General features: G+C 36.9%; 1 protein-coding gene and 1 non-coding gene across 3 annotated transcripts in view; both read right to left on the bottom strand.

The window, feature by feature from the left end:
* Nucleotides 1-21,064, bottom strand: part of IPO7 (importin 7) — a 48,390-nt gene that overhangs the window by 5,312 nt on the left and 22,014 nt on the right. The window contains exons 7-24 of one of the 2 annotated variants that reach the window (XM_038405346.2): nt 20,709-20,803; nt 20,522-20,606; nt 14,375-14,509; nt 13,432-13,531; nt 12,153-12,229; nt 11,608-11,724; nt 10,543-10,632; nt 9,858-10,023; nt 9,114-9,274; nt 7,996-8,124; nt 6,178-6,244; nt 5,972-6,097; nt 5,569-5,666; nt 4,015-4,110; nt 2,667-2,887; nt 2,353-2,558; nt 956-1,162; nt 437-553 (exon numbers count right to left, since the gene is read on the bottom strand). In XM_038405346.2, the coding sequence (XP_038261274.1) occupies nt 437-553; nt 956-1,162; nt 2,353-2,558; nt 2,667-2,887; nt 4,015-4,110; nt 5,569-5,666; nt 5,972-6,097; nt 6,178-6,244; nt 7,996-8,124; nt 9,114-9,274; nt 9,858-10,023; nt 10,543-10,632; nt 11,608-11,724; nt 12,153-12,229; nt 13,432-13,531; nt 14,375-14,509; nt 20,522-20,606; nt 20,709-20,803 (2,293 nt within the window). Of the gene's footprint in view, nt 1-436; nt 554-955; nt 1,192-2,352; nt 2,559-2,666; nt 2,888-4,014; nt 4,111-5,568; nt 5,667-5,971; nt 6,098-6,177; nt 6,245-7,995; nt 8,125-9,113; nt 9,275-9,857; nt 10,024-10,542; nt 10,633-11,607; nt 11,725-12,152; nt 12,230-13,431; nt 13,532-14,374; nt 14,510-20,521; nt 20,607-20,708; nt 20,804-21,064 lie in introns of those variants that run through there. The other variant, XM_043517424.1, reaches the window with a different exon arrangement.
* On the bottom strand, nt 10,171-10,352 carry LOC119858134. Its single transcript, XR_005293792.1, has one exon. It is a non-coding gene; the product is annotated as a small nucleolar RNA SNORA23 (small nucleolar RNA).

Below are 21,064 nucleotides of genomic sequence, written 5' to 3'. Positions count from 1 at the left end.
TCTCCCAGTCATCTTTAGAAGTTAAGACTACAATGGTGGGAACAGAGACATTACTCTTTTTGTATCACTGGAGGCACAGAAACAGGCAGAAGTACAGAAGGGCCTAGAACCTTGTGGGCAAGTCTGAACCACCTCCAATATATGTTTTGAGAGAGATCACTATTCAGTAAACAATTTTAAGCAGAAAAATTGACAGTGTTACATTATCAAAAGCCAAAACATTAAGCTGTAAGTTAATGCTGAACTATTCAAAACACACTAATTATCCTCTCTCCTTTGGGCTTCCCACTGCAACCCACACACTCTATGTCTTGTTAACATGCAAGTTTTTTTGGGGTAAGCTCTGTCTGTGTTGCATGTCTTGTGAAGCACTGAGCATATCAACATTTAAATAGTAAAAAATAATAAATGCTATAAAGTATGAATGGGAAGGTACCGTGGGCTGCCCGCCGTTGATCTGCTAGAGTTGCTATGTCCTGTAACTGTTTTCTTTGTTCTTCATTAAGACCATGTGTCAAAGCTTGGTACCAAACGGGGTTACGATTCTGAATTGCTACAAAGAAAAAAAGGACAATTCATCTCATTAGAATATTTCATCATTCAAAACATCTTCTCACTGCCACCTTAATCAGAAAGCAGCCTGTATTTTGACTTGGAGTTCCCCTAAGAAGAGAGTGTACTAAGAATACAAGAAATCTTAAAATTGGTATTTCAGAAACAGATACAAGTGTTCTAAAAAGCAATGAAAATGCCTCAAAAAATGTTGATCTTTAAATACTTTCAAGCTTCCCTTCTCCCACCCCAGAAGCCACACTGACTTTTCTCTCTAGAGAAGGAACTAATTTAATAATTTGTCACCAAATGACAATCCATTATGCATTTAATTTTCCAAAAACAAATTAAAATTGAATTAAAATATGTAACTGTCAGCTAGCAGATGAAATACAGTTCTTACTCTGAAAAATTGCTTTAAATATCTGATATTCATCAACAGGGTTGTCTTCATCATCAATAATTGTTGAATAGCCCTCCAGAGCAGTCTCTTCAGCATCATCTTCTTCCCAGTCCTCATCGTCTCCATCTTCTCCTGCCTGTTTTGCCAGAATCTCTAAGTATTCTTGTCCATCTTCATCAATATCATCTTCATCACTCCCTAATTCCTCTGTAAGGCGAATGTCACAGAAGAGGACTCTTTTACACATAAAGCAATGAGATTTTTAACTTCAAAATCAAATTGTTATCTTCAGGTAGGATTTTGGTTATACTGATCAGTGATGGAATCAATAAAAATGTGGTTTCAGAGTAGTAGCTGTGTTAGTCTGTATTCGCAAAAAAGAAAGAATACTTGTAGCACCTTAGAGACTAAAATTTGAGCATAAGCTTTCGTGAGGTCAAATAAATTTGTTAGTCTCTAAGGTGCCACAAGTTCTCCTTTTCTTTTTTGCGAATAAAAATGTGGTTTCACACAGAAGGGGCCACTCCTCTCCACCTCTACCAGTGTCACACTTTCCTTTGTGGGCCCTTTCCTTATCTTCTGAGCAGTAGGAAAGGAACACGTTGCTGCCACAAGAAACTAGTTATTAATAAATACACTTATATGGCAAATTTTGCATGACACTTCAGAAATTTAAGCAAGACACGGTCCCTAACCCCAAGGAATTTAGAATCTAAAAAGTCCAGGCAGGAGCATGGGGAGAGGTGGAGAGTGATGGAGATTATAGATGTGGAGACAGGCAAAAGTTCTGCAGAAGTCTGAACTTCGTGCAGAAAGACAAAGAAGAGATCTGAAGAGGAGGAAGACTGATCAAAGAGATTGGAAAGAACAATTGTTGGATAGATTGGAGACAGCTTATGAGGTGGAGGTTACGTTATGCTAGAACAGGCAGGAAGAAGGTGCTGTTTCAGATACAGATTCAAAGCACCAGAACATGGGGCACTTTGTAGCACAGCTGGAGTGCAGAGGAACAAGAGGACCACCTACAGGTCTTTCTGTGCCCCTCACTCATGGTTCAAATAGATGCAAGGGGGAAAAGGTCTGTCCCAGCAATAACCCCCTGGGAAGCAGGGGATGTCTATAAAAAGAGCTGGCCCAATACAACTCTGGAGAGAAGCAGCCCAGGAATCTCATCCATAAAAAAAAGTTTACTTCTGCTCCAGTCAGGAAAATTGCCAAACGGATCTATAAAAGGGCTAAAAAGACGCTCCAAAGCCCCAGCGCTAACTTTATCTGTGGAGGTAGAGGACTGTGGGGAATTACAGGAAGGGGCTGGCTGTCCCCATGCTCTAGAGACTGTCGGACATGGAGGGGACACGAGATATTGAAATTTAACAGTACTGTTTCAGTTTCCTTACCAGTTTCCTCATCTTCTTCAGCTTCATCATCATCATCACTGTCATTTTCATGCTCCGCATGGCAAGCGTATGCTCTTTTCAATCCATTAAATAAAAGGATAAAAGCTGGCAAGATCTGTCCTGAAACTTGATTTAAAACCTGTGGTATTTGCTCCAGATCAATAAGAGCGCACAAGCCCAGCACACACATCTTTCTGTCATGAAGTCTAAAATACAAAAACAACAACATTTTATATCTACTTAATTCCAATTTCTAAAAATAGAAAATAGGTGGTAGACTACACATGGCAGTCTTCAAACTGAGAGCAGCTTACCCCAAGAAACAGTCTACATCATTAAGCCACTGTGTAATGAAGTGATTAGTGACAGGCTCCACGTTATTGGGGAAACGAAGATTTTCCAAGGTATTTAACAACAGATGAGGATTGTAATACAAGGCAGCTATGGCAACCTGGAGGCACATCGTTCGCAGTTCACTTGTTTTCACCTCTCTGGTCAATCTCTCTAATGCAGCTTCCACAAATAAAGGTATACACTGGAAGAGATAGAACCATTATAAACTCAGTATTTTAACGGATCAAAACACCCTTTTCCCCCCCAGCACCAGCAAGAGTTAATTATATACGCAACATGGAATAATTAGATATATAATTTTAACAACAGTATTTCATAGGTACAGTTGCAGAATGGTATACAACACTGCTGAATAAGCAGTCTGGTGCACAAATATACCTGAGGTTATACACGAAGATGAAATAAAAACAGAAAGTAATGCAAGGATATTAACACCTCAGTGTTAATTGGTGGTACAAGTCAAGCCAACATGAATGAAATATATCATTAACCATGAGTAAAACCTATATGTAGTACTTGGGTTTGTAATATTACCCAGGATAGCCATACTAAAGATATTTAAGTGCATTTTTAATTCCCCAATAATTCTGTAATCTTGTTTTTTAAAAAACTAGCTCGTGTAAACAGAATATGAACATCAGTAACTCCAGAAAACAGACTTAGTCACTTCCCATATTGGTTTTTTCCACCAAATGCATCCGATGAAGTGAGCTGTAGCTCACGAAAGCTTATGCTCTAATAAATTTGTTAGTCTCTAAGGTGCCACAAATACTCCTTTTCTTTTTCCCATATTAAAAAACACCACCACACCTTTGACTTTTTACTGTAATAATGTCAGTTATTAATACTGGAGAACAGCATTACAGGATGCAACTCAAGATATCCAGCAGAAGTGGGAGAATAGTTTTCCTGCTTCCCTTAGCAGAGGGTTAGCACTATTATTTCAACACAGATTAAGCTTTCTTTAAAACACAATCTGAAGAAATTATTGCGTCCCTACAGATGGTGCCATGTGGCCCATTAAATCTTTCCCTTGCACTAGAGTTTATTACAGAATTTAGTCCAACAGCAAAAAGAGGTAGTCTGCTCTTAAACTGCACTCCCTCATGCAAGGAAGTGTTTTAGATTATCAGATGCACTCTACCTCTAGAGGCAAAGTATGAAATATGCATTTCTTTAGCTCTACCAGTGCTGCCTTATAATACTCCTAGCACTGCAGTATGATATCTCAGCAGATAATAGTTTCACTAAAACTAAAAATGTGGATTTTGTCACATGATTTTAAGATAGCAAACACATGTTACTAACCTGATCGATGCCACGCCCTTTGCACTGTAAAATGATGACTTCCAATAGCTTTGCTGCATGACATTCTGCATCTTCTCCTGCAACTCCAGTAAGGACCTGAAAAACAGAAGACTACTGTTGGTTTTCTGCTTACAGATAAAAGATGTTTTCGATATTCTGTTTTTCTCTGAGAAGTTAATCTACAACTATGATCTCTATTAAAATACTAGTGTGCCATTTCCAGCTTTCATCAGTAAAGAAGAGAAACAAAAAAGGGAATAAACTACAACAAAGATTCAGGATCATAACTGGAGATATGTAAGTGGAGCAAAAAAAATGGTTGCAGCGAACCACCATCTACTTGTTCTGCAAAAATGTTGAATCTTAGTATGTATGCAAGTTTATAGGAGTACTTGCATAAGAAGTGCTCATAGCCATTTTGAAAACATTTGCGCAAAAGATTCACTGAATAGTTATCTGAAAAATTCACATAGAATTTTATAAAGCTTGGTTATATCATTTTTTTTGGCCAACCAGGGACCAGAAAATACTATAAAAATCTAGGACTAACCACATGGCACTAAGGGAAAACAACAAGTAGTAAAAACTGACAATGACCAGGTCACAAATAATTAAGATAGTTTGTTTACAAAAACTACTCAATTACAAAATAAACGAATAGATGAAAAATCAACCTGTTTGCAGCTAATTCACAAACACAAAAAGGGCTGTAACTCTTCAAATAAGTTATTCACAACACAATTTAAACACTTCCAATCATAGAATCAACCAAAGGAAATAATGTGAGCACTTCAATCTAAAGAGCAAACTTGGTGCAGAGTTCAGATAACAAGACTTACATATACAATACACAAGTCCTGAAGAGAAAACTGTATTTGAGAAGGTTTGCATTCCCCTAGGTTAACTAGGGCTAAGGTTCCAAAGAATGCACTATACCCCTACATGTTGACAAGATTAAAATGCCAAGGATGGAAAATGTTGAGAGGCAGTGTAGTCCAGTGGAAAAGATGGTGAACCAGAAGCCAGGAGAACAGGATTCTATCCCCAACTCTACCACAAATCTGCCGTGTGGCCCTGGGCAAGTAATTTCATCTCTCTGTTCCTGTTTCCCTTCCCACATTATTTATCTTGTCTATTTAAATTTAATCTGTTTGGGGCACTATCTCCTACTACATGTTTGCATAATAAAGCTCCAATTTCAAATGCGACTCTAGGCACTGTTGTAATACAAATAATACAAGACGATGACTGACTCCAGCCATTGCCCGTGCATATTTCTAATATTCTTATGTGATGCACAACTTATTGCGGGGGTGGGAGGGAGTTTACTTTAACTAAACCCCTGATAGCAACTTGGTAATTTCCTTTTTTCAGCTGCTGTTCCTTGCAGAGTCATGGCAAATACCAAACATCATATATCCGAAAGATACAATTTTAAAAAGTCTCCAGTTTTAGAGTCTACTGTTGTAACAGAAAATACATTTTTACAAAATATTTTTTTGTTTCCATTTTGTACACAGGCCAGTAAGTTTTAGACAGAAGGCGTCTACCTACCTTTTTACACATACTGTAGATCATTTCAAGATATTTTGTGTCAGACAGAAGCGTGTCTGTATCGACAGTTACATAATTATGCAAGAGAGGCATCATATCTATTAAATAAGAATAATCAATTAGCCATTCTGTGTATTTTACACAACACTAGCTGTTAATATATAGCATTCAGGCTTATTGTAAGCTAGTTAAACATGGTGTTGGCTACTATAGTAGGATGTCACCTGACAAACCTGGTTATATAGATGGCTTAAGCAAAACTATTTTGGTCAAAATAATATACAGCAAATAGAACTCTGTTCTGAACATTGGTTAAATTGCAATCAAGATTTATTTCATTTATGCCCAACACAAATATATCAAACCCACTAATCTTAAGACATTTTTTATTAGGATTTCTTACCTGTAAAGTAATCAAAGCCATCCTGCTGAAAAACTTCAAAAACAAGAGGCAAAAGCTGCCACATCTGTGCAGAGACTTGCTGACATGTCAGACTGTGAGCCAAGGAAAAGATCTCTTCATAGAATTCTAAAATGGAAGCATCACTTTAGCACTATATTTAATGCTAATGACAGGCAAATAACTGACACAAACAAGGAGACGCATACCTAAAACATGCTGCTGTAAAACTGTTCCAATAACTTGCAAACAGATCCCTTCCAACTGTTGCGTAATCTGAAAGAGAAAGTTTAAATGAGTTTCAAGCACATGTAAAAATTGGTTTTAAATAAGTTTTAAAATAAAATTCTGTGAAGTACCTTTACTAGAGTGTCACCTTCTAACAAACATTACAAAATTACATATCTCTTGAATACCACATGTATTATAACTGCATCATTGTAGCTAAAGATCTGTCAGCCTCTCTTTAATGCAATCTTTTTCCTGGAACACCATTCTTCTTTGGATCTTGGAGGAATCTCACTGAGATATGTTTTTGCTTATACTTACTATTACTCTTATTTTAATTTAGTTTGAGTAACATTTTTAGTCCCCATAAAAAAAAATTATAAATGAATACATACAACACAACAGTAAGCTAGTTAAGAAACCAGAACGTCCCTTGGTTTGTTATATGGCAGCATCATGTTATGAGCTTTGATACAAAAGTCTTAGGGTACATCTACACGGCAATTAGACACCTGTGGCAGCTGATTTAGCTCAGGTATTTTTAATGGCAATGTAGACATTTGGGCTCAGGCTGTAGCCTGAGCTCTGGGACCCTCCCATAATCCAGGCTCCAGTCCAAGCACGAACATCTACAGCACAATTAAACAGCCTCTTATCCCAAACCCAAGTCAGCTGGCATGGACCAGCTGTGTGTTTTTAATTGCAGTATAGGCATACCCTTAGTATGCTTCCTTTACTAAGACCTCTGGAACTTTAAAAGCATGATTACCACCAAGCCGTTTAGGCACCATGGAATTAAAACATTTATCAGACATCAGTATAGTAGCATAATACTCGGTAAAATGTAGCCACATCAATCTTTGCTGGAGTATTTTACAACACAGACTAAGGCTACACTACAGAGGCTATGCTGGCATAGTTATGCCAGCAGAACCCCCTAGTGTAGCTGCAGGATATGTCTATGCAAGAAACACCAGGGTGGAACAGATGCAGCTGCACCACTGTGGTACGTCAGGGTATGCCTACACTTAAAATGGTACAGCAGTACAGCTGGAGCACTTTAGTGCACACTATTGATGCAGACAGGAGGGCTTCTCCCATCAGCGTAGATAATCCACCTCCTCAAGAGGCAGTAACTAGGTCAGCCCTGTCTATAATGGGGATTAGGTCGGCAGAGCTATGTCTTTCAGGGGTGAACATTTTTCATACCCTTGATCGACAGATATGCCAGTGTAAGTTTTAAGTGCCAACCATGCCAAAATCAAGAAAAAACAAAACAGAAACATACACTGAGTTTGGCCTTATGCAGATTTCCCAATACTTTGCTGTATAGCAGATAGCAAAATGATACATCAGCAGCAAATGGACGCAATATTGTAAGTCGATTACTGATGCATCTATTTTGTTCCAAGGGTACACGGCATCAAGTCAGACGTTTGTCAGTACACCTGACAAGACTGTTACATTTGCTACAGACAAACTGAGCAAATGACACCACTCAATTTTAGTGGTTACTGCCTCCATCTGCTGGTACACAAGAATTATATCCAAGTATCTGGACTGCTACAGAAATCTGTAAAGTGTCCAAGATCTTAAATGTTTATGCTCGTAAGTTGTACATGCAACATAGTTATGATTTTATACCTGTGTGTGCAGGTGTAAATAAGCTTAACAGTTTTTTAACTAAAAGGATTTTAAAACATTGGCAGAAAGCATATTGTTGGATTTTTATTCAATGTACAATAACTATTTTCCAGCATCTTCGGGCACTTACTTGATTTGAAAGAGTTTTTCCTTACCTCTTTGTGATCTTCAACTACACTGAGGAGTGTATCAATGGTATTCAAAATTCCCATTGCTGTCACTGCTTTGTCATCACTGCCTTCTTCATCTGGTCCAGTCTGAATGACTTGGTTAAATGTCATTGCCTGCACAGTAACAGTAAAATCCCAGATAAGCGTGTCACTCAAGTAGTTTAATTAAAGAGGGTATGCTTGGATAGAGACTATTGTACAAGTCTGAGATTCTGTACACTGAACTTTTAAGATATTGTGTGTTAAAAAAATCAGTACAGGTGAATGCCAATTATTTGACATATCCCTCAAGATCAGAATTTTGTTTTTCCAAATTCCCATTTTCCAACATCCCAAATTTCTCAATTCTGTCTAAAGTAATTTGAATAACCAGGGTTTATCTGTATATGAATAAAGTAGATTTGCAATTATATATAAAAAAATATCATTTACAATACAGACCCCAGGGCTAACTCAATAGTTTACAAAAACAGAGATGACTGATTCTAAAACAGAATAGAATTACTAGTTTAGTACCACATAGCTAAAGTGGATTACTGTACATATATTACTAATTCAGAGGAAACCAAAAAGTTAAGTTCATTATAAACCATTAAACCTAAACACTAAGGGCCTGATTTTGAGATCAGCAGCAACCTGGCCTCTGTACTTATGAAACTGCAGGTACAACTTATGCTATGTGGATGTTCCAAGAACACAATAGGTATTTTCAGATGCAACTAATTTAGCCTAAAACATCTAACTATTGGCACCCACAATTTGCTACCAAAAAACTGCTTCTAATATTTCTGTTTTAATAACTTTAGTTATTAAAGGTCAGTAAGAGGTCAGTAAGACTTTTTACTCTAATCTGATTCTGAAGTGTACTGTGAAGGGTTATCACGGCTAAAATCAGGATTACTATTTTTCTATGGAAGACATTTCCTTATTGTACTAAGAACACAGCAGCTTCTGAACACAAGGTATGTGAAACATCTGCATTAACGGGTTTAAATGGGCTGGTCTAAAGTCAGCTGGCAAATGACAAACCATCTTGAATATAAGGAACAAAATCCGTCATGTTTAACAAACTTCCCAAGTGCAAAGTGACCAAACAGGCTTACCAAATGCTGGGTCATTTCTACTGCAATGGGAGTAACCTCTTCACTATATTCACAGATCATTTTCTGAATCACATTGGTAAGATCATCATTTTCAGTCTCTCTTATAATATGAAGCAGAGCTTGCATTACAGGTCTAATGAATGGTGTAATATATTCCTTAGCTGCAAAGTAAATGGAAATAAAACACCAATTATGTTGAGTCTTACAATGATTTTTATAACAAGAATGTATCAGTCTAAGAAAACCAGAAATTCACACTTTAATACTACTGAAATATTTGACATGTAATAGCCTACATATATTTTTCACACAACTAAAGCCAATGGAGAGACAAAGTGTATCGACAAAGCACTATGAAACATGAAATACTTCATATTAAATTTTGTATACAGCAAAAAACTGTTAACAAATAACTATTACAAGACTCCAAATAGTAGCTGGGAATTCAGCAATACAGCAATTATATATTACAGGTTATGTTTCTTTCTAAGCTTGCTGAGCCACGACAGAAGTTTCCTTGTCCAAAAATTACTTAGGTCAAGCACTCCACTTGTTCTAACTACAGCTGGCAAAATTACCATGAATGGACTATAAAACGAATCTCCTAAAAGGTAATTACGATACTAATACATTAGTGCTTATCCCATGAAAATAATGCATTATATATCTTTTCTGCTTAAATTGTGTCTTCATTAGAAATGTTAGAGATGTTTTCTCTAACTTGAACAAAAAAAAAAAGTGTACCTTTCTCCTGATTACTGATCAAAACCTGAAGTGCTATGGCAGCTTCCACTTTCACAGGCATTTCCCTATCATCAATCAGACATCGTCTTGTGAGTTCCAGGGCTGTCTGGAGGTTCTGGTCACTCTTAAATTTAACTTCACAGAAATAATGAAGGACCCAGCAAGCCTGTGAAAAAAATGCATCTGACAATTTAAGAAAGTGGTCATTTTAACAACACTTGTGGATTGTCAGTTCTCCAAGAAAATAATGACTAATTAATTAGTAGTACAGATGTTATTTATTAACCAAAATATTAAGAACTTTTACAAATAAAGATGTTTGAGAGTTTGGAGGCTGGCCAGTGGTAGGTTTGTCTTTTAGACATCACTAAACCAGTACTATGATCTCAAGTTCATCTTTGGCCACAGGTTGTGTGTGAGCAGTACAGTCTAAATGCAAAACACAAATGGACCATACCACTAGACACAGAGGAAAAGCTATGCACACAGTACTGCAGCCATTTAAAAAATTGTATGTTGCTACATCTTAAGAAACTTACACTTATGATTAAAACTTGAATGTACTTTATTATAGGAGGGATGGAAACAGTTTGTCCATTTAGAGCAAGATACAATTCAGTAAAAACTGTAAGCTATTCAATTGTAGATCAACAAGTGAATAAAAGTAAACCTTATACATTCTTACCCGTGCTCTCATATAGCCTAGCTCACTGCTGAAGAGAGGGAACACATGATTCTGCAACATGTACTCCATCTGATCTTTGTATATCTTCTTCTGCGAGAATATTAAGGCAATTACATCAGTTGGTATTTTTAAATAAAAGCCATAAGTGGGAGAAAAAAATTGAGTTATTGTTAATCCTATTTTATACATAAAAGTGTAAATAAGGAGACTGTGATGTCTTAACATACCACAAAAGAAAACAGACTTTTTACCCTTCTTAGCCTGTCTGTCACTTTGTGGCATGGTTTGCTATCTATTCACTATCACAACCAACAAGACCGATTAAGAGCAATGATTCATGGTGCGGTTCGTTTGGTTTTTTTTAAAACAATCTATCTTTGGCTCACTAAGGCTTCTTTATTTTGCAGTTTCTATCTCTATTTTACACCAAAGACAAACTACTTATGACAAGGAAGAAAGGGCAACCACCTCAAAAATTGGTTATAACTGATCCATCTTAAGAGAAATCAGCTTCTTCCAAGTCATCCTCCGCTATTGTAAGCGAACAAGGTTGCTAAACCTGTTACACAACTGTTTTCTACAAGAAAATGAAGTACCTAAATCAGCAGGCTCTCTCTGATCAAACAAATTTTCTGACATGAACAACCAGGAATTTGAAAATCAAGTGGAACTGAAGAACCTATGTAGCAATTTACTGCTTATCAAAAGGCAGCACAGCAGTTCCAAGAACCTAAAATAAGTAGTATGAAATAATTTATAACGAACGTTGTCAGAGAGTCAACATTCAGTTATCCACATTCCTTTGTTGTCAACACACCAGAATAATATGTGTATGTTTCTGAAGTCTAGCTTCTTGCAAGAGATTTGTATAATGAAGTCTGCAACTGTTCAAGAACCAAATAATTAAGCTCCACCATGAAAGAGTTGTACTATGACATCTAAACCAAAACTTGAAAATTCAGAGAGCTAATTTCAATTATTCTAATACTGGGTTGGGTGTGGAGGGGATGGGTAGAAAAGGAGAAGGAAACAGAACCAGAACACCCACTAGAAATCAGTACTTACTTTTAGGAGAATTTCAGCCAAAGAACCAATCATATGTAGAGCGCCATCTTTCTTACGGGGATCAGCATTTGGCTCTGTGAGGATCTGATAACAAAAGCCCATGGTCTTCTGCAGGACCTAGTTTGATAAGGGCTTTGTGTTAGTAAAAATACTTCAGCCAGTCTTCTAAAGTACCATTGTCAGGTCTCTAAAATACTCATTGTTAAAATGTATTTCATTTTTTTCTTCAAAAGACTGGGTTTAGGCATTGCTTTATGCCATCACTAAACCACCATGTTGATTCATAACTCCTGGGTGTATTAGCAAAATATGTCTATCCAGCCTCAAGGAGAAAAATCATACCAACAGATGAGTACCAAAAAAACTTCTAGAAAACAACTGGATTATTGTGTGACATTATGGTTCCTATGTATTAAGCAGGAAGATTTACAACCACCTTAATAGATTCTTATCTTTTGTTTCAAATATCTCAGCAAGTTGCGCAGAAAATATCAAATAAGACTATTTGATTTGTTTAGTCCAAAGTTAATCCTTAAACAGCTTACCTCTTTTCTTTTACTACATGCTGTAAACAACAATGTCTGAGCAGCAGTTGTAGGAGAAATGAAGTCTTCAAACACATCTATTAAATATATTTAATAGTATATAAATTTTTGTCCATTAATGCAGTTCATAATGTTAAAATAAATTAAGGATCTAATGTAAAATAAGAGCAACAGTATTCAGACATACGTCACCCAGCTGTGCCTTGATATGACAAGCATTTCAACGCAGCTCTCATAAGAAGACTAAACTTTGAAATGACAAGACGAGACACGTCTTGAGTTTTCTGGCACAGAAACATTCCACCCTTTGTAAGCATGATGTCAAATTTTTGTGATTGTAAGATCCCTGGGGCCAGGACTTTCTCTTATATCTGCAAAAGATCTAACACACTAAATTACACTGGGAAAATATTTTCTAGTTGTAATAAGGAGGCAAAACTGGGAGAGCTGAAAACAAACTAGGTCTTTAATTCTCTTCTTGTTCAACCTTCTTCAGAGGCTTTCAGAACCCTTGTCAATAGCCATATGGTTTGCATTTTGGGGTTTAACCCCTATAGGCAAAGAATATCCCAGTGGGATCATAGGCAGCCTAAAGTCTTAAGCGTACCAAAAAGCCTTCACGAAGGTCCAATTACTTCACTTTCACACCCCTCTTGAACAGGCTACAAAGACTTTTAGAACACTTCAAAAAGACAACGAAGAGCCAGTGGAAAACATCATAAAAATGAACAGAACACCCAAAACTTCCATGGCTATTTTAATCTCTATATGGGCACATCTATTTTGAATTATGCCTTGTGTAAAGCACTTGGTCAACTAAAGTTACTTCACCTTGTAATAAGAAATTTTGGCACATGGTAAAGATCAGCATCTGAAAAGTAGCTACTGTATGTAAGCCATACATGCTTTTAACGATTAAATTTAACTGCATTTTTAAAGAAAAAACAGTATTAGCCAATCTAAACAACCTTCTGTAATTTTAAAACTTAGCTCTCTTACAGCTATGAAAAAGTTATTGCACCACCACATAAACATCTTGTGTTCACACACACACACACACACGTTCACCTACAGTGAGAACCAAGATCGCTGAATTTAAGGTATCTGTAGCCATGTTGACAAGCACTGATCTATTACCTCACTTAAGAAAAGTGCACTACACTTAAAAAAAACCAAAAAAACCCTAGTTATCTCTATTTTCACAATGCACTTCTTAAAATACTGGCTTCGTTTGGCATTATATTTTTTTTAACGTGTATTAAAATTTTAAAATTCTCACCGAACTTCATACGTATGTATTCATATGGGTCTTCTTGCCACAGTGCCTCATCAGCATCTGTATAGCACATCAATGGAAATATAACATCTTGGATAATTCCCTGCAATTAAAGCGTTACAAAAAAAGGATGTAACCTATTAAAATCAATCATTTGCTTTCTTCAATTTAAAAAAAATTTACTCTTACATCAATTTTAGATATGGGATGGATTACATGGTCATAACAGAGAAAAAGCCAACTGCTTCAAATTAAAGGACAACCTGCAATACAATGCAATTCAAGCCATTGTATTTGGAGTATTGAGCTGGTAAAGGTGGCATAAATTTTGTTGCGGACATTAACTCTGAATTTGTGTGGTGTTGCATTAATGGATCAAGAATTGTACATATAAGAATACAATAGTTTAACTATTAGCCTCAGTATGCTAAAGGGCTGCTGATGAAACTGCATGATTGTTTTGGGATCCTATTTATATTGTGAGAGCTTATTTAAAAACAGTTTCCATTGGATGTCTTAGTTCACACCATTGTATTAAGTCCTTATGATACTAATATAAATGCATTCTATGTTTTACATTTTAAAAGAGTGTCCAAGTCCACGATAAGGAGCATCAACCAATCTGGGTTTTAGCCTTTAGTGGGGCTGCAATCCCGCAAAGACACATGCTTGAAATCAATGGGACTATTCACAAGCCTAAAGTAGAAGTTTTTGCAGGACTGGGGCCTAAATATTGTAAATGTTTTTGTTTCATCCAGAGAAAGCCAATATTTCAACTATGCTAATGTAACAAGACCTGCTTCCCCAGAGCAGACCTCAACTCTCAATAAACAATTTGTAATACAAGCTCATACACCTTAAATAGTAGGGATAGAGAGTTTATAAACAAACTGACTTATACATAGTAATTTAGCCTTTTAGAGACTATTCCCAGAAAATGTTTTACTTGAATATGGGGCTTCAGATTCTTCCAGGTCACAGCATGTGACACTCCTTGATTGATGTAGTTCAGTGTTTGTTGAAGAACTCTAGGAGCCATGTACTGCTTTTCCTTGTACTGATACAGCACCTTCAGCAACACCTGTGAAAATCAAGTCTCATTAACAGCTTCTAGAAATCTGAATACCTTGGCCAGTAACCAAGAAGCCATTTAATCCACAGGACCGCCCGCACAAAGCCCCTTACAGTCTTGCAAATGTAAACAGATTTTTACTACACTAAAATGGTGTCGATTAGTCTAAGTTAACATGTGACGGGTTCCTCTGGTCTGTGCCACATCCAATTCCTCAACACAAGTTTAGTTAATTTGCTCAGGTAATTTTTATAGTATTCATGAGAGATGGTGGACTGACAGCCCTGGAGACTGAAGTCCTTTATTTAACCGAACAGGTATGGCTCATGCAGCAGTAGTGCAAGTTCTCCACATTCTATCATCAGCAAATGCCTCCTGGGAAAGAGGAGAAGATGGGCCTCAGAACTGTTTGGGTAACAGTGACTCACGCTAACTCTACCCACCACCACAGCACAGGATAATGAGTCCTTTCTCCCCTCAGATAAGGAAGTTAATAAGCACCACTAACATTTCTTCTTGCCGACCCAGCTGCTGCACTGCTTGGCCTGCCGCACTGCTTGGCCTCCTTAGCTGGTGCCCTCCAGCTGTTTGTTGCTTCGTGTTTGAATTTAGTATGGTATTATGGAGGTGTATCAGTCTCCTCATATAATATACACGTATAATAAAACCCTTAATTATAAACATAACATGCAACCGAGAGAGTAGAGGGCTGGCTCCATTTTCCTTCTCCTATGCCTCCTGGCCCTATTCTTCTAAAGGGATGGGGCTCCTCCAGGTAAGTTTAGCCATTTAAATTCTGTCAAGCCAGGGGCTGACTGCAAGCCAGAACTTGGATCCACTGCATTAATTATTGGTATTTAATCTCCAAGTAATTGGAAGAGTCTAGGGACCAACATCCTGCAAAATTTCCCTGCAGCTCAACCCAAGCCTGTAATACCACAATTGTTCTGAAAGAAGCAACTGGTTGGACTAAAGGGAGAGGTCAAGTTCAGTCTCTATGCTTAGCTGATGTTTCGTCTCTTTGATAAGACTGAAAATAGTGAAAACTGATTAAAAGAAAATATCCACTGGGAAAATATCACTCACATCTAACAATCCTCCTTACCAGCAGTGAAATATGGATGAAGCTAAGATCCAATTATTTTGAGAAATAATTCAGTTAAAAAAAAAAATCTATACACGAGATTACAAAGTTGCCTTAGACTGTCACAGGAGTTTCATTAGGGATCTATCCACATATTCACGATGGACATCACTGCTTTCTAAATTGTTTCATGATTTTTGCCAATGTATTAGCCTTCACTGAAATTGATTGGGCTCTAATCTATTAAGGTGTTTGAAAGCCCATTCATTATCTTAGCAGACTTGAAGATGCAGAATTTTACCCATCCCCCAATAGATGGCTTATACGTTGCCTTAGAAAGTAGAGTGGCATAGCACAAAGACTTTAAACGTCCTAGGTTTTATAATGGTGCACACGGGATGTCAGAAAAGCAATCCTTACTGCTCTTTACCCTCTTGTAAGCTAAATGAAGAGATACAGGATATGAAATTGAGTCTCAAGACTCACAGAAGATGAAGTTTGTATTATGGATGAAACTTTGGTCTGTCCACATCATTTTCTTGAAAGTGTTGAAATTCAATTGTTATAATTTAAGAAATATTCCTTGGAAAAGTTAGTCATTAAGATGACTACAATGATGGTTAAAAAAATATTCCATGGAAAAAACCTAACATTTCTGCATCAAGACTGAGAAATGAAGTATTTAAGAATCTGATTCTCTATGCCCTGTTATGGATTAAAATATGGTCTTTTTACTAAATAATCTGTTAATTAAACAATAGAGTTGGAATGTCTTATACAGCCTTATATATACACACAGTAAGTTACAGTACATTCAGAATTGCCTTGATTTTTAAGGCCTAAAGTAAAAAGCTACAAAACAAGCCAAGTTGGGGGCTGGGGGGGAGGGGAGGGGAAGGGAAATCACTTCAGTAGTTAAAGATAGTATTTTATGCTTAGTGATATTTAACCTATGAATGTGAAATAGGCTCCAATGTTCAAAATCATTCTACTTTTGTAGTATTCTAAAATATATTCCAAACTAAGACTAAACAACGTAAATAAATTGTTGAGATATAAGCCAAGTCAAGAGTGCATATCCTGTAATGTTATTTCCTGCATGCAAGGTTGCATCAGGAATTCCAGTTTGTATTATATATTGTATTTGACAATGAGTAGATGTCAAGAGACCATACTATAGAAGGCAAACCATAAGGGACCAGTGTTAAAATTGAACTTTCAACCTTCCGCATTTCCTGATTTCAGAGAGCGTAGGTTTTTTTAGCATTAGTGATGCACTAATTATATAATTTTGCATTGAATTCCCTTAAAGATTATCAGTACTGCTAGTAAAGTTCCTTTATCTGGCTATTAAATTCTGTCATCTCTAACTATGGGCTCATGTACACAGCTTTTTCAAAAATTTAAATTCAACAACTTATTAAGTACTAAACATATAAATTTTCCCCCTTTAAATACTTAAAACTACTGAAACAATTTCCTTTACACTTGATTTAAACTTGGTTTGTTTTGTAGATATTTAAATCCAAGGAATATAATAAGTCAATACAGCCATTTGAGTTATGAATACACAGTATATGGAGGAAAAGTTTTTAAAATAAACCTCACAACTCAAACACACATCCAGAACTCAGAAGCAGCTGAATATGTTTTACTCAAACTCTCCACAAAACTTCACCTTTGGTCCGAGATCAAGCTTCAACATTTTTAGTTCAAATTACATTTAAAATTACCTGCAACCGAAATAGGGGAATAAAATCAAAACTGGAATTCCATCATAATTACACTGTGTGCTATGCATGAGCACATACATGCGTAAAGATGATTTCTTGTTAAACCAGTTTAAGTTCTGTGTTGGATAACAGTATCTCTGAGGATTCCTTGAAGCTGGTACATATGAATAAGAAATCAGCTTTCCCTTGCTGCTCTGATCAAATAAGCAATAGCTGAAACCTGGACAAGAGTATTGTTTTGGAGTTTTTTTTTTCTTTTTTTTGTTTGTTTTTAAGTTGAGGGAAAGGCCATCCAGTACAAATTTTTGGTTATTATTTAGTTTCACATCTTTATAGTACTTCCTTTGTTATTCCCTCAATGTTTGAATTTGAACAATAAAATACTATAAATGGTGAAGGATTTTCTATGAGCCAGAATACTGTGCGAATACTCTTGATCACTTCTTTCCTCACCCTCCTAACAGTAAGACTATGCTTATTTGAGTATTATTATAGGACTCACCCCTAATTCATCAGCAGAGCAGTCCAAGATTCACAGGTGTCTCAGATAGTGAAGATAATTCCAAGTAATTGATTTTGTCCCTCCCAAATGTTCTAGATTATTTTTGTTAGAAGTGGGAATGCACATAATGTGAATAAATGGCTTTTTTGGCCAGGTTTAAGAAAGTTCATCCAGAGCTACTTCTTGAAAAGATCATCAGTCTTCTTTTTCTTGGATGTTAACATCTAACACCAAGTTCCTGAATTTCCTAGTTACAGGAGCTCCACTTCCCCACTTTATTTCAGCATAACATAATCAGTTGGCTCTGGTGTTTATTTGTTCTTTGATACCAAATGTGGTAGGATAAAAGTTATATTCTGCTCTGCCCATTTCAATACAGATGGTTCCACCTTGACAGCTCAAATGACACCAATGGCATTATTGAAAACCTGTTTGCTTTTGACATTACTTATACTTTCCAAAGCTAATCAAATTGGTCTCGGCATCAGCCAGCTGATAAGACTTATTAAACCACTTGTCCTGTGCTACGTGGGTTCTGGAATGTACTCCCCAGGTAAGTGATCTGTTTCAAGTCTTCCCAGTTCAGCATCTTCTGAAAAAAGCTATGTTTTGTTCTCCGCCATCCTCGTGGTAAGATAATCTCTTACCACTTGCTGTACATTCACTGTGCTGTTTAAGCTGTTTAGAAGAAGGAAGAGTGCAGAAACTTCATTTCTGTATGAAACTAGTACAACTAATAGCTTCACCAAGCAGTCAAAGTGACATCAGGTGTCCAAAAATTCAGTGGTTGATAACCTTCAGATTACTATTCAAATAAAATCCTGGTCTATGATCACACCCAGATAATGGATCCTGGGTGCTGGAACTATACGATTCTTCCCATTTATCATTTGTTTTGAGAGATGCCTTCTTTCTTCTGGGAAACCCATCAGGAGATAGTAATGGGAGGAGCAGACATGTACTCCACTCCTTTCAAGCAGTAATTAGGACCCTTCTGAAAATTCATGGAGATATGACCAAGGGAGCCTCATATTGGCAATCAGTGACATTTTGTAACCCAAACAGAAATGTAGGAGATGGCTCTTGAAGGAAGGAAGGAGCAAGCCTACAGTCACCAAGAACACCTTCAGTGATTTTGTGCCAAATCCGCACTTGAACAATTTGTAATCCCACAGTGCGTATTTACTTCCCATTTCTCTTTGATAAAAAATGAGTGCATGACAGAGTGTTAGTGGAACTCTTGAGCCTGTCCTCATGTGTCAGAAATTGCTTATTATTTTCTTGTGTTTCAGAGGGTCTCTTGATTTTGCAATTAAAGAAATGTTTTAAGAATTTTTTCCACCATGTAGTTGAGGGATCAATTTCCTTGCGCACATGCCTAAGGCTGACCGCCGCCGCTGTGCAAAAAGTCAGTTTTGAATAGCGTGGGTTCTGTGTCATGGGTTGGGTTTGAAGTCTGCAAAAATCTGTTGGAACAGTATATTCTGGACTTTCCTATTTTTATGTATATACACACACAGTGCATGTGTATGCATGTACCATCTTCCAAAATCTGTATCCTTCCTGAGAATCTGATCAAAATAACTCAGTGTTTCTATGTAACTTCATATTGTAGAGAGAGGAGACGTTTCTATGGGTTCAAAAATCCTGCCCCTCAAGAATTTTCCTTTAAAGACCTGAACCACAGTTGTTTCCTGGATAACACAATCACAGACGGAGAAACTGTGATTCTAGGCAAGTCTAAGAAGTGCACCTGAAAAAAATCCTCTCTACCAAACAGTATCAACTTGTAACTTTTGAAGACATTTTTCCATGCAATCAATTGCCTAGACTAAAATTATTGAGGAGGGGTTGGGGGGGGCCCCCCATCCAGGCTTCACAATTCCTCTTTAGGATGGACAATCTTGGTACTTGGCTCCTTAGGTCGTATTCACCTTCAGATAGTACATTAGCACCTCTACAAGGAGTTACTGCCAAATCCACTTTAGGAAGAGAATTAAATCTCGCCTTTCTAAACTGCACTGAATATTGAGAGAAGGTGGGTGACGTAATATCTTTTATTGGACCAACCTTTGTTGATGAGAGACATTTCAAGCCACACAGAGCTCCTTTTCAGTTCTGGGAAAGGTACTTGCAGCATCACAACAAAACGCAAGATGCAACAGTCTGTTTAGCATAAATAGTTAGCACATACTGTATGGGACCACTAAAGGTTGTGAACCGTTAACACCTCTGCAGAACTTCATGCAGTATTCAAGTGTGGTCATACCATGGATTTATGTATCGGCATTTAAGTTGTAATAAGCCATAAATCCAGTGCCCCTGCTCAGTCCTGAGAGCCGAGGCTCTAGGAACCTGTCAGTTGGGAGGGTCCCAAAACTTGGGCTGCAGCCTGAGCCTGAACATCTTCACTGCAATTAAACACCCCTTTAGCCTAAGCCCAAATCAGTGTCACAGGCCTAACTGCAGTACAGTGTACTTCAACAGATTACACAAGCAACATACGATATTTCTTAGGAAGCGAACACTGGATTGTTTCAGTTGATAACTAAGTGTAAGTATTTCCTACATGCTCCCTGATAGCATCAGGTTAATGCAAAATATTTTGAAAGGAGCCATATCCTTCGAAAAGATGAGGGAAGGAGAAAATTATTGTTAAATGTCATAGTTTCTCTAATACTCCAGGTTCAAGCATTTCTTACCTGTTGGACACCAACAGCAAATGCCTTTAGGAACACTTCAGCAAATTCACTGTACTCCTTGGAAACATTACCAGGGCTTCCATACCTAGAATTAAAAGTGAAAAATTCAAGTATGAAGAAATATTTTGCTGAATTTCATATTAGAAGTTAGGTTTTTTCAATTTGACAGTATGGGAAGAACAACTACCTCTCAAAAAGTCTAGCCAAGATGTGCAAAGCCCATTTCTTGGATTTCCACCAAGGCAATTCTGGTCTATCATCTTCATCAACTTGAAGAGTTTCCTTTAGGAAGAAAGATTAAATTAGTTGAATATTGCTGAAATGTCTTTTTTTTTTTTTAAATTAGCTGTGTAAACATGCTTCCAGATCATCAGAAATACCAGATCTAAAAATAGGAGAGTTAAAAAAAGCCCACAATAAAAAGGTAATGTATAAATGTTCAAATACAACTTTCCTTTGTAAAAAGCCAACATGAGTTACAATACAATTTGTAAATTGCTGTTTTGTCTATAAAGAACGGGTAATATTTTAAACTTTCTCCAT

Source organism: Dermochelys coriacea, chromosome 6, assembly GCF_009764565.3.
Source record: "Dermochelys coriacea isolate rDerCor1 chromosome 6, rDerCor1.pri.v4, whole genome shotgun sequence".
NCBI lineage: Eukaryota > Metazoa > Chordata > Testudines > Dermochelyidae > Dermochelys > Dermochelys coriacea.
Note: the sequence above shows the minus strand (reverse complement) of the source record. Positions and strands in the feature narration are given on the sequence as shown.